Genomic DNA, 17695 nt, shown 5'->3' on the forward strand with positions numbered 1-17695 from the left:
CTATTTAGTAATTGAAGAAAAAGCACTTAAAAATTATCTGATTTTATCATCTGTAATACTTAATTTCAAAAGTTGTAGAGAATAAGGATTGTGCAAAACAAAAGACTGAAACCAGTACAGCTGTGATGTTCTGGCTTGGACAGTGTAAGCTATCCTGTGCTCAAATTCAAACCTGAGCATTTATTCTTAAAAAACAAAATCATCATGTGATAAGTTCTCTTTTTTAAGTTTAACTGAAAAAAGAGAACTTATCAGATGATGATTTTGTTTATTAATTATTATGAATTATTATTTAATTCTTTCTAACTAGGTTGAGAATCCTGAGAAACCATGTAAAATTCCAATATAAGATATTTGAGGTTTGTAGTCCACCTACCCCTGTCTTTTGTGGACAAACTCACCAGAGAAGATTTTTCCTGTGCTGCCAGCAATGCAGACCAGGTACTGGACAAGATGCTGACAGTTGGTGGTTTTGCCGCTACCAGACCTGCCCAGCAGCACAATGGACTGATCCTGTCGGGTGGTGAGCAGGTTGCGGTAGGCCGACTGGGCCACAGAGTAAATGTGAGGAGCTGAATCCTCACGCCGGCAGCCTTTAAACATGTTCATCACCTTGTGAGCAGGAACAGAATATGAGATTAAAACATGTACAAGCACAAAAATAAAGAGAGACTAATGAAGAGTTAGCTGTAGCATAAAGCACCTCCAAACCCTCGAAGTGATCATTACACTGCTACACTAAACTAAACAGCTACACTTTCTTTCACAAACAACCGGCATTAATGCACTATATATAAATGCAATCCATTAATTTGGCTGGCCTTGCTCATTAGTCTTGAGCTTACCTTCTCCGAGTACATGGAGGGCATGCTGAGAGGGTTGATGACCACCATGTTGGGTCCAGCATAGGTATGGATGAGGTTCCCTCCATAGCGTTGCCTCAGGCAGTGCATTACACTGGATTCATTCAAATAGAGTAGTGAAGCTAGGTCTTCTGATCTGTCGTATGATGGAGGGTTGGCCTACACATAGAGAGAGCAATCATAAAATGACAGAAGAGCTGTACTCATTCATTGATTAATCACTTCCCATCCTATTTTATTACACAGTCATTTTAAAATCAAATTTACCAAATGTGATAGTTTCGTATTCTAATAAACTATTTAGTCAGTTACATCTGGTCTCAAGCACCTGCCGTAAGTTGCTCATGAAATGTCTAAACAATCAGTATGAACTGGCAGATGTTCGATTTCCTTCCTTTCTCAAAGTATACTTATAAAAATAATGCATAAATAAATAAATAACTGTCTTTTTTTCTTCAGGGCACTGATGTTTAGATCCTTGCTCTCAGAATTACGGTAATAACAAAGCTACTGTGCTCCACTGAAATTATTTGTATAGATTTTAGAAGTACTATAAGTGCTGTGAGCAAGAAAGTAACTTTAGACAGCCAGTAGTGTGCGTCTGCCAAACTTCCCAACAGTCCCATCTGACCTTACCTACACCTATTCCAGCATTCCCGTGAGCTGGTAGTATCCTCTGTGGCCGTCTGTGACAAACTGATTCTCTGCCTCTGAGTCTCTCGTACACACTGAGTGGACCTCCTTCATCATGTGCATGGGCTGCTAATGATAGCTAGCTTCAAGCTAGCTTTTTTTGCTTTATTGGACTTAAAAAAAACTTTATGCTATATAAATAATAATTTATATAACAATGTTTTACTTGGAATATGAATCGTTTATTAAATTCAGTTCAATTTCATTTATACAGCGCTAAGTCACAACAACAAACGTGCTTGAATGTCCGAATTTAATGTGTCAGCAACAAAAAAAATGTTTTAGCCATCAGTTTACCACAGGCTTACATAATTAATATGCACATTGTTGTTCTGTGATACAGTGTGATTTGATATGAAAGTTTTGTACTGTGGATCCTTCGATGCGATCATAACAATCTAATCTAATAATCTACTTTAATTTATGGGTATTATTGTTTATAATATCCCAGAAGTGAAAGTGACAAACTTAGACCTTTATATGCATTGCAGTAAATGTATATCTGAAAGTGCTATAATTAAGTTTAACTACAATACAAATCCTGCACTGTTATCTTCTTTAGTGCCATAAGCCAAGGCAAAGTAGCCCCCTGAACTCTACTCCCACAGAGGTCAATTATCTTCCTAATAGTTTTACATCTTCACTGCGTACGATTCTTGAGATTGTAGCTCCTCTGACAAAGAAAGCCTCAAATCAGAAGTAATTGACTCCCTGGTAAAAGTCTAAAAGGAAAAGGTGTCCTACTAATTTAAAAAACATAGTTTGTTGTTCTTTTTGAAAGAAAAAAGCCCTCTATAAAGCTAGAACATCAGTCCTCTTCATACATTAAGGTTAATTATGAAGTTCCACAGAATTCTGTGCTAGGACCATTTCTCTTTACATTATACTTGCCTCCCTGGGGTAGGCATTTTTGACCAGGATGTGTCCTTCAATGCACATGAAAACAGAACAAAACATGGAGGACTGATTTCTTCCATTTGTACAATATCTCTAAAATTAGGAACAACCTGTCTCAGAGAGATACTGAAAACCTAGTTCATCGTCCTCCCCTCACCCCAACCGGTCGCAGGAGATGGTCGCCCCTCCCTGAGCCTGGTTCCACCCTATAAAAGGGAGTTTTTCCTTCCCACTGTTGCAAAAGCGCTTGATCATAGAGGCCCATCTGATTGTTGGGGTTTTCTCTGTATTATTGTAGCGTCTTTACCTTAACATATAAAGCACCTTGAGGCAAATGTTGTGATTTGGCACTATATAAATAAAGCTGGATTGAATTAAATTGAATTGAATTGAATTTAGATGAACAGGGTCGGAAGTCACCTACTCACCTTTTCAATGTCGTCTTCATCCACATCCAGTACAGTCCCGTCATGCTCCATTTTGATTCTTACCTTGCCCTCTGGCAGAGAGCCAGTTTCTGTCTTTATCACGGTGGCTGGCCAGAGATAAGACAGTAAACACTTTAGTTTTTGCCTGACTGAAGTGCTCAACTCTACTGATCTCTATAGTTTAAGTGGATAATTAAAGAGAATAACAAAAGGAAAAATGCATGACTTTGCCATCTAAAACTCTAAAGACCAGCAGTGTGGATTTTTTTATTTCCATTTTAAAGACTTTATCATCCAATAAAATTATTTTTATAGCTAATTAACACATTTAATCCCAATGAAAAACACTTCACAGCTAGGAGGTTCTAAAATTTTAATTTCAAATATGCAAATATGTGCAGTGTTAAGTGTTAAGCTGTAGAATGCATATGCTGAGCTGCTGCAAACAGATGGGGATAAGAACAACACACTTTTCTCAGTGCAAACTGAAAATCATTGCTCAGTGAAGCCAACAAAACCACATCATCACAACTACTCCACAGGCACTTTCTATGACTTCAACATAATGTTGCAAAAGCAGGCTGACAGCCCCAAAACATCTACAGCAGGGGTGTCGAACTCATTTTACATCGTGGAGCACCTACGGCCCACTTTGACCTTAACTCATCATTCTGTCAGTGTAAAGAAATTACATATTTAACAGTTTTTCTACATGATAAAGAAAAAAACTGCTGTTACAAAGAAGAAGAAAAAAATCGGTCAGCAAAACTCAGACACTGAGCCATGGCTCTGTACTACATGCACACATTTGTCCATTTCTGCCATTCAAAGACACTGTGTGTAGTTTATTTTATGTAGAATTTGAAACTGAACTGTAAATTTAGTCTTCTTCAATTTAGCAATTTTTTCAGTGTTTTTTATTCAGCGTAAAAGCCTTATTTTCATGGATTTGATACTACTAGGGAGGATATGAGGTTTAAAGCCTGGACACCGTTTGTCATGTGCAATGGAAAGATGTGATAAATTCTGCACTCAGCTTTGCAGTCTCCAGTATCATTGAAATGCAGCCAGTTGCTGCTTATTTTATGTTTTTGCTCCTTTTCTTCACTTTTTCTCTACCTGGCCTGTACCACTACACTTGCTGTCTTCAGGACGTCTTCCCCTCTTCCTTCTTTCACATAATGGTATGATCCCAGTTTGTCTTTGCATGTGATTGACTGCTTGATGTGCCAATCAAAGTAAAGTCGCGCCTCTGCCTGCATGGATTCCCAGCACAGCTGAAGATTCAGCTCCACATACCAACATGTCATTATTAACTTACACATGAAATTATCTTGTGGGCCGAATATATTTTTATTGCAGGCTAGATGTGGCCCGTGGGCCACATGTTTGACACCCCTGATCACGAGCATTCAAACCTAGGGTAAATCTCAATCACCCCAGATGTCGTGCAGTCAGAGAGTTATTTAACTCCCTCAGTGACAGCCACAAGCATGTGAGAGATGCCCCCTTTTTTTCCAGCTTCTTCTTCCACTATAGGATGCATTTAAAGGGGATTCAGGAGCTACTTAAGTAATTTAAGTACTCTTTTCACCATCCAATGACACAGTTAGGTCCATAAATATTTGGACAGAGACAACTTTTTCTAATTTTGGATAAGATTGCATAAAAATGTGAGGAACTAGAGCATTTTTAACACAATCCCTTCATTTCAGGGGCTCTAAAGTAACCGGACAAATTAAGTTAATGCAAAATAACAGATTTTTTGCAGTAAAATATTACGTACACACCTCGTGTAGATATATTAAAAAACACATTTAGTAGCAAGTAACTATGTAGCTTTTTATAAAAGACCAATAAAAGGCAATGGAATGGGGAAAAATGTGATGCCACCGTAAGAACATTTTCAAAAAGATAAGCCAGACTCACCCAGGGAAAAGCCATCCTTGTGGACAAGCCATACTTTATCTGATTCATACCAGGCCTGCTCTGCTGCAATCTGTTCCTCAGTCTTCACCTAAAAAGGACAAAGGTCAGAATTAGAGGACAGCAGGGGAAATTATACCTGTGGACCACTCACAGCAACATGTGTTTTTTTTTTTAAACCATTTGAATTTCCAGTGAGATATCAGGACATGCTGAAAGGATGCAATTAAAGCTTTTCAAAATAATGATCATGTGATTGACTGATCAGGCTTGTATGAAGAATGTGTGAGGACATTTGCGTTTGTCAAACGGCAGTTCAGTAGCAACCCCTGGTATCTAAAATGCCAGAGAGCAGCTTGGTTCAGCCCAATATTCATAACAACATAAAAGAACACAAACACATAAGGAACCAAGAATGAAAGTGTAAAACAAAGTAAACTGGAAACAAGCACAAAAAAAACTAGGGTGTTCCTATTGATGACTTCTTACATTTTACTACATTTTAACAGGAAACATGAATAGGGAACACTGCACTTTGCAAGCACGAGCACAATGCAGCACAACACAAGGGATGAGCTGGTGATTTTGTCACACTCAGGCATAGTGCAGTCCACACCTGGGATTGCTTAGCTGCAGCATGAGATGCTTGGAGAGCAATAAGATCCTCTTCTACTGATCCCTGGTGATTTTGCCAGCATGAGAAGGTTAAAGGTCACAGTTATACATAAGCAATATATGTTAAAACAGACAGACATATACAAACAAATACACAGATATAATGAAACATCATCTGCTCAGCTGTAGACAATGTCACTGCAACAGATGCTCTACATATCCAGAATATATGAGAAAGAGAAATTAAGTCTACTCACTATGCATGATCATCGATTAAAAGTACTGCTTGAATGTTACATTTTGAAAGTTTCACAGGTCACTAAAACATGATGATTATATGACAGCAAAAAAGCTTCATTCATAAAGACTCTAAAGACATTGCCTTTGATAGAAAGCACTTCCATAGAAAGAGCGAAGAAAAAAGTGCTTGTGTGAATGGGTGGGAATAGGTGAATGATGAAAGTAGTGTAAAGTGCTTTGAGTGCTCAGAGCAAAAAAAAAACACTATCAAGATCCGATCCATTTACCAATTTCATAATCCTACATCACCTTGTTCTCAAGTTACCACATTCACAGAAAACTTACTCTGACCTTTAGGTTGAGATCACTGAGATTCAACCTCGTCCATGATTTTGTTGATGCACCTATGGTATCAATCTGAAAATCCTAGATGAATTCCTTCTTGAGTTATTGCATTCGCAAGATGTTTAGAAAACTTGACCGATATTCAAACTCATCTGAGATTTTTAGTAGACGCACCCACGGTGTACGTCATGACAATACAATGGGAAGAAAACTGAAAATGCCAACAGTGAAGTTCAGACTTTTTATACCGATAAAGAACAAGGAAATTTGATTAGTATATGAAGGCTGAGCAATAGGTTATAGGCTACTGGCCACTTCAGCCAGCCATCAATGAGAAAGCCCTGGAGTTCTGTGCTCATGACAAATTAGTGAACACAGTTGTCAAACAATCTGTGATGAAGGCTGCAAGTGACAGCCTCCTCACTGCTTCATGTATTTAAATTAACTTTTTTATCTGCTTAAAACCAAAAAATCCCAAATAGATGATTAGAACTTATTTTCATAACAAGCTCTTTCATGATTGCATTTACTAAAAAACACGTGCCAAGTAGGAACTCCCTGCCCAACCCCCATGTGCCACACATACCACTCTGTGAATATGTTGACAATTCTGGAAATTATTAATTTAATAACCCAACCTAATATCCAACTATCTGCAGGTTATTATATCACTTTAGCATCCCTGTATAATGTCTTAGCTGCTCTCATCTTTAGAAAGACTTTATCCAGTTTAGCATGCCTGAATTGAAGGACTAACACTATATTGTAAGAAAAAGTCCTTGAAAGCCTGAAATACAACTCTGATTCCAAAAATGTTGGGATGCTGTACAATAGCAGAAGTACAGCAGAACACAGAAAACACATCACATGTTGAAACTGAGAAAATCTACTCTTTTAAGGAAAGAATTGAGGTCATTTTGAACTTGATCGCAATAGGTCAAAAAAAATGTAGGACAGGGTAAAGGTTACCACTGTTTACAGGCTCATTCTACAAGTGTCTGCAAACTGAGGAGACCAGTTATTGGATTTTTGTATTTAGTACCACTCACTTTTCCAGCCTATTGTTCTTCAAAATGGCCTTATTTGTTTCTTAACATGTTATAATTTGGGTTTGCCTTCTTTTTAATATAAGAGACAGAGAGGGAGGGAGGGGGTGGGGGGGGTGGGCTCTAACAAACCAAACATATTAAGCGTATGTGGAGTTTCGTGGAGTTTAACTGTCAACAGCACCTTGAAGCAACTGTTGTTGTGATTTGGCACTACAGAAATAAAATTCAATTCAATTTAGTTCAATACAATACTTCAAATGGGGGAAATTGAGGAAATTAAAAGGATTTTGGGCCTTACATTCTCACATGTCAAATGAGTACAAATTCCAGATAGGAGCCCCAGGGAAATGCAGGTCTGTGGTGCATGGAGGGTGCCCTGAGCCTGCAGGGGTGCAGACACGAGCGCCTCAACAGAAGATGAAACACTGACTGCTGGCTCCAGCTAGCCACAGAGACAACCAGCAAAAGCAGTGTGAGTAAAGCATGGAGAGAAAGACAGGGAATGAGGGGAAAAACACAGAAGACACAGTCAACATGGAAATTCAGATGAAAATATTGCAGAACATGGCTGTATCCCAATTCAGGGTCTGCAGCCTTAAAGGCCGATTACGTCACAGCGACGCGACGAAGGCTGTCCCAATTCGAGGCTGCTCGAAATGCGGCCCTCAAATGCATCCTTCATTTCCCTGAATTTTAAGGATGTGGCAGTGTGGACTTCATGGCCCAACATATCCCAGAATGCATAGCGCGGCGGTGGGTGTGGATAACTTTGCCGAAAAAAAACGGCAGCTGAGGGGCGCCCGAAGAGTAACTTAGTAAACTAAGTGATGAATATTATGTCACTTATTTATGTGGAAATGCTTAATAACGAAGAACATTAAAACATGACTGTTGGCCACATGTCGGCAAAGTTATGTGACATTAGTGAAGTTTGTACTAACTTGGTTTTAAAGCCTTTACTTTAAAATATACGCCGTTCAAAAGCTGAGCTTCATCTTATAGAGAATGATCAAAGCTCATGTAGAAACAAACAAACAAATGAACAAAAGATTTTCTCCTTCGTTTCTGTCAAACAAAGCTGTATGAAACGTTTCCAGCTGTTAGTATCATGGTTGCTAGGCAACCTGGGCAGCGCAACGGAGGCTAGACCGTCCCATTTCACAAGCCTCGCACTTCCGGCCTTAGCGGCCTTTGAGTACGCGGCCCTTGAGGATCGTTGAGGCTGCGTACTTTAAGGCTGCAGACCCTGAATTGGGATACAGCCCATGAAAGCAACAAGAAGTGCATGAACATTTGAGTGGCAATGGAAAAGGGAAAATGGCTTTACAATGAGTAACCATGGCATTGAAATAATTCCCCTATCTAATGAGAATGTAGTCAGTTCAAACATATCCAGTTATTGGCTAATTGTGAGAAGTTGGTTATATCACTCATGAAAGGGAATGTGCTACAAAACTAACTAGCGAGATATAATTTGAGCTTCATTCCACAGGAATGTCTTAAGCAGAACTCTCTCTGAAACCTGTCAAGTCTATAACAAAATCCATAAGTGGGTGTTTCTGTAGTGTCCACAGCTCTAGCAGCTCCAGCAAAATGACTGAATTTAAAGGTAACAGAATTTGACATTGCATCAGAAGTCAAGAAGAAATGTGGGCCCAATTCATGTTCATCAGGGCAGCCCAATTTTCAAGGTTTCCAGTAATTTTTCCAGTTCTGAAATATAATTTTAATAAAGTACAAGTTTTTATTGTCAGGGTAATGAGCAACACAGTAGTAAGGGAAACTGCTGCAAAAAAAATTGTGAGAGTGGAATGATGATCAATGTGATACATAGTGATGTATGCTAACAGCTTTGGTGAAGTTATTATTAAATTAGAAAGGAAGGGGAACATTTCTGAGATGTTAAAAAAGACTACAGCACAAGAAAAAACAGAACTAGTTAGCTAAAGCTCAGAATTTGCTGATTTTTTCCAAACCCTGCTGACAGACTTAGTTTCCATTGCTTAACTTAACCTGACCTTGTGCAACACAGATCGTTATAACTGCAAGAGTGTATTTGAAGGTTAATTAACATTTCATCAAAGATCCAGAATTCAATATGAACAGGAGAGATAAAAAAAACTTCCATGTCGTCATGGTACTGTCTCGCTGTCTTTAGGGGAATATTTTCTATTAGCTGGCACATAAGTGGAGTTTACCAAAGTGACTGAGTGGGCAGGGTGTGGAGATGCAAGACTATGTAACATTAGACCAGTTAATCACAACAACCGTTGCATCATAGTTTTTGGTGATAAATAAAAAAAACAGAATTTAACTGAATAAATTTAGCAGCTTTCAGAGAGCAACTTTTAAAAACAGCTGTTTTTAAACTAAGCTGTTTCATGACTTTAAATCAACCATTTCAGCTATTCTGAATTCCCTTTGGTGAAACAGTTTTTCTCTTTAACACCACTGACTCAATGACGCCACTGGCAAAGCAGTAAATAATCAATAATCAATGGGAGCACCACTTGAAGCATCTCTATGCTTTTTTTGGAGCCTTTTACCGGTTGCACAGCCAGGCTGAAGACATGATTGTGTCAGTTTTTACTGCCATTTCAATGAGATATCAGTGCAGAGGATCACAGGGCTTCAGATTATAAAGAAGGAGATGTTGCAACAGCTTGAGACTTTCTCAAGAAAACTGCTGTACTCCTGTGCCAGCACACTATATGTAGAGGTAACACCTGGCATTTACGAAATTATGACAGCAATAATGGGCTCTTTACTTTTTTGCTACAGGGTTAACCGTCCCTTACTTTACATGGCATGACAGTTTTCACCACCAGTTGCTTCATACCAGCACACTGTGTTATTGCCACATGCACAAATGTGAAGTGTAAAAAGAGCCACCCCTTTACATCGGTGCTTTAACTTGCCTAATCGTCAAACTGCTTTAGACCATGGGGGAAGTGAATAATGCTGGTTAGATTTTTTTGATGTGTACATGTACAAACACGGAAAATTCAAAGGCAATATTATCTGTTTATTTACAGGGACGCCAAAGATCTTCATCAGGCGTCGCTGAGCTTCCTCAGTTGGACTGACCGGTGCCTCCTACAGGTCAAAGCAGCAAAATACTGAATCTGAGCACACTGACACAGATGAAGCAAAGCCCACAATTAGACACAAACAGAAATGTCCTCAGCAGATGGATATGTATTTTAGTTATGTTTAGTCATCTTTAAAAAATAAACAAGTACATCAGATATCCTCACTGACTTCACTAATGTTTCCCACAGGAGACTCAAACACATACACTGATTGTATCAACAGCATAAGCAGTTTGGGTTACCATGGAATCCATTTCAAAAACACCATGTTTAGTAGTTCTGTAGTAGCACTAAATAGGTAGTAGTAGTAGTAGTAGTAATATATAAATAGCTTCTGCTTCAAACAGTACGTATGCTTTAACCTCCTAGGACTGAGCATCCACATATGTGGACATCACATTTTGGGTTGTCTAGACCACAATAAAACATGCTGCTCCATAAGGGCCTGCTATCTCTTATGAGGACATTATACTGCCACTGTTCTATCGAAATTTAAAACAAATGTCATATGTGGATATCCAGCCCTTGTAGAGCAAAATCAGGTAAAAAGAAAATTCTTTGTTTTTACATTCATGAGGTCCCAATCATCCCAAATAGCAAAGAGGAAATTAAAATTGCGTGCCATGAAAGAGTTCGGGTCTTAGGAGGTTAAAAAAACTGTGTAAAAACAGTGTAACAGAGTAACACAGTGTATTACTAAAATTGGCAGTACACAATCTGGAACAAACCAAACAGAATGTGTGAAAAACATTAAGAGCGCTAAAGAGAAAATAAAGAGAGAAACAGGCAGCAGACCAGTTAGTGTACTTGTCTGTGGCAGCATCGTTTTCAAATATAATGTTTTTTCTTTCAGTTGCTTTTCCACAAAGCAGCATTGCAGTAACTGGCTCTACCTGGTGATGCTAGTCATGTCAGGCTACCAAAGTTCCCTGTTTGAAAAATGTCTTTGCTGACACTCCATCTTTGCAAACAAGGCTTATTATCAAATACATTCTGCTATGTGATATGTTAAAGGTTAAAAACTGAAACTGTCCTCCTTGTTCATTGGCAGACTTAATCACAAAAATGATTCAAGAGTCATAAACCTCAAAACTAGCAAGTGTATTTAAAACCATAGGAGTTTACATAGCCACTAAAGAACATACAATTCTGACAGCAACCCCAGCATTCTGTAGAAATGACTAAGCTGAGGACGTACACAAGTGCTTGTGGTTTAATGATTACAAGAATGAGAAATACTGGTTGGATATAATATTAATATTTCCAAATATAACACCACCTGTTGCTAAGCTGATTAGAAGCAGGGTATTCATAAAAGAGCCCTTGTTGAATGCCCAAAAACAAAAGGTACAAAGTAAATGACCAACAGTTTTTCAATATAAAATGTCAAACAACTGAACAACTGTACATTAAGTCAATTGACTAATTACTAATTAGTGACTTCATCATCTACTGGCAATTAGCTCAAGAGACTCCAAGTAAACCATTTCCTTGTGTGTTGCAATTTCTTCTGCTCATTTGTCTTCCACAGCTTTTTAAAAGTGGCTGAGTCTAGCCACTGTGAACACTAACATTACACATAAATGTGGTGCAAACACTATTAGCAAACACTACAGTGCTCTTTCACTCCAAACATGCATTTTAAATGCTATGCACCCAACATCAACAACACCATGTCCCAAAAGTCAAGACGACATGCCAAGTGTTAGACTGTACCTCTTTTTGACTAACAGTAGGTTTCTGGATAGAAACAATTCCTATAGGTGTAGAAGACAGTGGACCAACACTGGGCTGGGGAGGATTAGGGTTCACAGAAGTTGATGCAGTGAAACATGATTGGGGTTCAGGTATAAAGTCAGGAGCTGGGATGAAGCCCATAACTGGTGTGAAAGATAAAGGCCGGGAATGAGGAGATTTGGAAGAATCTGAAGCTGAGCCCACAGTTGCTTTGTTAGCAGGGTTAACAGAAACCAGAGAAGATGTTGTTTCCTTTGTAACTGGAGAAGAGCTGCTGGATTTGTGTTTAACATCCTGCAACTCTGGCTTGGCTTTAACTTCATTCTGCTCCTTTGTTGTCTCCTTCAAGTCAAGTTTTTCATCCATCTTCTCACTTATCTTGTCTAACTCCATTTTTTCTGGTCGGTTATCCTGAAATATTCTTGGAAAGCGCTCCCTTGTTCTGCCTCTGACCATAAGGCTTGTTAAGCCTCTTGAAATATCATCTTTGTCTTCTGTTTTAATGACATCATGTTTAAACGAGAATCCTGGCATCACTTGGGTTTGGGACACTGAGGTTGCTGCTGCTGCTACTTTGATTGTGTCAGTAGCAGGCTTGCCTACTTCTGTAACTTTGTCAGATTTCTTTGCTGGTACATTGATCTCATCTTCTGAGGGTAAAACCTTCCTGACAACACGACGAACAACCTTTACTACTTTCTTACGTGTGTAACCCTGGTCATCAGTGGTAGCCATTTGGTTGGTGCTGGTGCCTGGAAGGCTGATGATACCATTGGCAGTACCATTGACTGTGCTTTTTCCCACCACGCCATTTTGTTCTTGCTCACTCAAATCTGGTTCAAGCTTCCGAGGAATTTGTGGAGGTTCAGGACTTTTAAGTTGTGCTGCCGTCGTTGATGGTGGCTCAGGACTTTTGAAGTGCCCTTGGACTTTTATGGGTGTCCTGACTTTTGGTGGGGAAGGACTCCTGATCCTGGCAACTGACTCTGCAGTAGGACTTTTTGCCCTCAATAAACCCCTGCCAGGATCTAGAGCTGGTACTGACTTGGCTCGGCCGGGAATCCCATCACTGTCTGACTACTCACAGAGAAAAGAAAGCAATTACATGAATGTAGACAAGTAATGAAAATCCAAGCATTATGTCTTATTCTGTCAAAGAATAAAAATGTTGGTGTGTTACAATGAATTTTATGAAGACTAGTAACAGAGAAGAACAGATATTCCTTTAACCCTACAACGTAATGCAATATTGGAGCTTCCAATGACTTTGAATTTAGCCTAGAAATCCAATGCCTAAAAGCAGGCTACCAACCAGAATATCCCTAAGAAATCAAAGGCTTTCAGGACAGGTTCAGCAAACATCACAGCTCCATTTTGCTAGACATGGTACTAATTTTAACACTAAAAGGGTGTATAAGAACATGTAATCATCCCAAAGCAATCAGTTTGAGAGTTTCTGTTCTATATAAAATAAGTTAGCATGCTCCATCAGGTCCAAAGGTCTATCTATAATGACATATTTGCTCTCCTGGAACAAGGTGTCTAGCCGTCCACCTCAAGGTTTTGGGAAAGTGCTAGTTGCCAACTATCAGTTAAAGCATGTTAGCATGATTAATCCAGTACACTACAGGGATTTACCTACTATGGAATGAGTTAAAACCAAAACTTTGTGGCATTAAGTTCAAATATATGCTGATGCGAATGAGTATTCCAGTTATTATATATTAGGAAAGAGATAAGCCTAGATGTTTAGATAATGATAATAATTAAGAACGTTTTCAACTGCAATGTGTGTCAAGCATCATGAAAGAGAAGAGACCCTGGTGGTCTAACCCCCAGCTGTTGAAACTACCACTTGGGGCATGGAACATCACTTGTCTGTTAGGAAAGAAGCCTGAGTGGTTGGGTTTGAGAGATACTAGGTAGATATAGTCGAGTTTGTCTCAACACACAGTGTGGGCTCTTGAACCAGTCTTCTGGAGACCGGGGGTGGCTGGAAAGCACTTAGATGTAGAAAAAAAGTGTGTCTATGAAGTGCTTTGAGTGAAGTGCTTTGAGTTTTTTTACTCTACTTCTACTGAAGTAGAGTAAAAAAAGCACTATATGAGAAGCCGTGGTGAGGCTGAGAGCAGGGGTCAGGATACTTGTATCTCACAATTTGGTGCATGTAAGTTAGGGTTTGTTCCTGGTCAAGACTTTCTCATCCTGGTAGATGATGGGGAAAGTGTCCTGACTATCACTGCCCTTTATGTGCCAAACAAGTTTTCAAAATACCCAGCCTTCTTGGAGTCACAGGGTGGGGTATTAGAAAGTGTAGCACGCAGGTGCATGTCTTGGACACTGGACAGACCTGGCATACCGAGTACCCATTACTGAGGCAGATGCATAGACCTGCAGCTACAAGGTGGTTGTTGCCTGTCAAAGTAGTAATCCCTGAACTACATGCTGGACACCAAGGTGGCGTCAAGCTGAAGCAGGAGTCTTGTCGAATTTGGTTTTCCTGTAGTACTCGGGAAGCAGCTGACAGGTACCAGCAGTCCATGTGGAGTGTGGCTCTTGCAGTGGCTGATATAAAATTCAGGTGTGGGAGAAGTTTCATGAGGAACAATGCATTTTGCACGGAATTCTGGGCGAGCTCTTATCCTCTTGAGGATATTCAAGACAGATGTTTTCTGGAGATGTTTATGGATAGAATTTGTAGGCATAGCCAAGTGGTGGTATGCCTCCAATTTAGTGGTCTCAGGTTCTTCCATCTTTCTGCAGATGATATGATTTTCTGTCGACTTCATCAGGGGTGGCCTGATGAAACACTTTTAAGTCTGAGACCATGGTTTTCAAAAGGGCCTCAGACAGTTGTTGACCCAAGTATAGTTGTTTAAGTCTCTTAGGGACATGTTCACAAGCGGGGGGAAGGGGAAACGGATCTGGGCCACAATCACAGTGATACAGACAATGAACTGGTCTGTACTGTTGACAGGAAACCAAAGCTGTGTGATTGACCAGTAGATCTACATGAGCTCTACATCCCTACACTCACCTATGGCCACAAGCTTTAGGTAATAACTGAAAGAATGAGAATATGTATACACTCAGAGTAGAGCCATTTTACATCAAAAGGAGCCAGCTGAAGAATTTGGGCATCTCACTAGGATGGTTCCTAGGCACCTCTTGAGTGATGTGTTCCAGACATGCCATGTCTGCCACAGTCAGTGACAGATTAAAGTCAAAGTAGTTATTTATGGAAATGTTTTATATATTTTTTATTAACAATCTGTAGCATTTCTGTGTTTTACACTGTTTTGAACATTCTATACTTTTGAAAAGAACCTTTGCATATTGTTATTACAACTAACTAATGCAACAACAAACTTAGAATTTTTTAATTTTAATTTTAAATTTTTTAAATGTGTTTATTTCTTTTCTCACTTTTTTATTCACTAATTACATTTTTTACTATCTTTAATTGTAGTTTAAATAATTCAGAAAGCTTTACATTTGCTTTAAAATATATTGCCACAAATATTTCAGGAATAGTGCTATAAACAAAACATTTTGTTTTTAATATATATTCACAGATTTAACCTAAAAAACAACAAAGAAATAGATGATGGCAATATATACAGGGTATTTGCCATAAAATGTGTCATCCTAACACTTCAAACTGAAATATAAATACAAAGACCATGCTAAAACCCTGGATTTTAAATGTCAAGAACCAAGACGATTCTAAAATGAGACCCAGAAACTCTAATTAATGCCATTGTTTACTTACACTTTTGTTTGCTGGCTTGTTCTCTTCTTTAATCTAAATGTGTTGAACAGGAAACCAAATCAAAATCTTATAGCTTAGATCCATTGCACACCATGCTAATTACAAAACATGCACATATTCTGAGAGCCATCTTTTGCATGAAAATATTTTTATTTCAGTGTAATAAAATGTGCAATAATGTGCTGTAAAAATTGTCTTACTATTTCAAGAGCTGAAACCAATGCACTTACTGCATTTAAATTGCGTTAGTTAAGTATAACATAAAATAAGTGAAAGCCATTAAAATCTGAAGTGGGGTGCCACACCAAATGCCACACAAATCCAAACATAGAGATGTTAGTACACCATAGTAGTCCCATCACACTAATGTGCTCTACTAAACATCTAAACAAGACTTCCCTTTTGTTCCCAGAACGAAAAACGAGATGAAAATGCCATGTTGGCTGATCTGCTGTCATGGGCTGTGATGGGTGAGATGAAAGCAGGTGAAGGAGGTGGAGGAAAGCTAGGAAAGGAAGATTACACACAGTTAAGAGAAACTTCTTCACACACCAGGACGCACTGAATTTTCAGCGCAAGTAACGTTTTGTTTTTAATGACAAAGCACTGAGAAAAACAAAGAATGAGCACAAAATTAGAGCTTAAACAACTATACAAAATCAAAAGTAACTCATCCTACACAAGTGGGCTAATCTTGATAAAGTTTCCATAAGCATTGCCAAGGACATTGTGAGTGCCAACATCTATGTGGTGTATACAAATGTTTTATGTAAATCTCACAATCATATACATTTGACAGTTAAATTGAGCACTGTGTCATAATATAAAATATCAAATTAGAATGGTGTATCACAATGTCACGTATCATAGTACTATACTACTATAATGATTGTAACATACACAGCAGGTAAAAATAAGTACTGACTATGTCACTAATCAAGGTGCTATTGATATGAAATTATCACCAGATGTTGGTAACGACCCATCCAATCTATTATTACATAGTACTGAACACATCAAGAAAGAGAGGTGCAAAAAGGCATTAAAATTCATCGGTAATTAGAAAGCAATCCTGCCATTTTGTGCAAATTAATATCAGCTGGTTCAGTCTCAACTGATGGCCTATGAAAACCAAGGTGCCGCACAAGAAACTTTTCATGATTGTAAAACCAATGAGCTCTCGCAAGACCTTCACAACCTTATTGTTTCCAAGCATACTATTGGCACTGGACGATTCCAGTGAGCACTGTTGGGGCTAAGGTTGGGCAATATGTAAATATTTTCCAACGGACAATCGTCAGTCCAATAACTAACGATAGGCATGCGCAGACTTTTTGATGGGCAGAGCAATGTAATCATCCACGGACTGATTTCCGCGTTTAGAACACAGAAGAAGTCCAAACATGGGCGAACTAATTGTTAAATTGCACACTGGAGGAGAAGGTGCAGATAGAAATGGACTGTTATCTCAGCAAGGGGGTCATAGACGGAGAAGATGATCCGCTAGCTTGATGGAAAATGCATAAAAAAAACGTTTCCATAAACCATAAACCACCATAAACTGGCCATGGCCAGGTGCTCCCCACAAGATTTCAGACAGAGGAGTGAAAGGAATTATTAGAAGGGTTGTCAAAGGGCCAAAAATCACTTGTGGTCAGATTCCATTGCTCAAGAAAAAGCATGTTGAAACACGTTTAAAATCTGCTAAACAACATTTCATCAAGCCTGTGAAATACTGGGAGAATATGGTTTGGTCAGATGAGACCAAAACTGAATATTTGGATGCCATAATGCAACCATGATTGGAGGTCAAAAAAAATTGCAGATGACACCAAAAACACTATACCAACAGTGAAGTTTGGAGGTGAGAACATCACAGCTTCATTCATCCTGTATAATTTATAGACAATGTGAATCAATGTGAATGTAAAAATCTATCATAACATTATTTTCATAATGTATACACCATATCTGCCACAAGCTGATAAGTTTCCATTCTTTCCAAGAAAACATAAATGTAAAGTAAGTTAACTGGGAC

The 17695-nt window shown here is 38.8% G+C and overlaps 1 protein-coding gene across 11 annotated transcripts in view; it reads right to left on the reverse strand.

Annotated features, from left to right (window-relative positions):
• Positions 1-17695, reverse strand: part of myo18ab (myosin XVIIIA b) — a 124286-nt gene that overhangs the window by 78764 nt on the left and 27827 nt on the right. For 5 of the 11 annotated variants that reach the window (XM_076892122.1, XM_076892121.1, XM_076892116.1 and 2 more), the window contains exons 2-11: positions 16057-16162; positions 15658-15690; positions 11865-12962; positions 10090-10152; positions 7355-7498; positions 5424-5486; positions 4811-4898; positions 2882-2988; positions 846-1022; positions 402-612 (exon numbers count right to left, since the gene is read on the reverse strand). In XM_076892122.1, the coding sequence (XP_076748237.1) occupies positions 402-612; positions 846-1022; positions 2882-2988; positions 4811-4898; positions 5424-5486; positions 7355-7498; positions 10090-10152; positions 11865-12962; positions 15658-15690; positions 16057-16095 (2023 nt within the window). In that variant the 5' untranslated portion in view covers positions 16096-16162. The remainder of the gene's footprint in view (positions 1-401; positions 613-845; positions 1023-2881; positions 2989-4810; positions 4899-5423; positions 5487-7354; positions 7499-10089; positions 10153-11864; positions 12963-15657; positions 15691-16056; positions 16163-17695) is intronic. The other 6 variants (XM_076892125.1, XM_076892120.1, XM_076892124.1 and 3 more) reach the window with 4 other exon arrangements.

Source organism: Maylandia zebra, linkage group LG14 (genome assembly GCF_041146795.1).
Source record: "Maylandia zebra isolate NMK-2024a linkage group LG14, Mzebra_GT3a, whole genome shotgun sequence".
In the NCBI taxonomy this organism is placed as follows: Eukaryota; Metazoa; Chordata; class Actinopteri; order Cichliformes; family Cichlidae; genus Maylandia; species Maylandia zebra.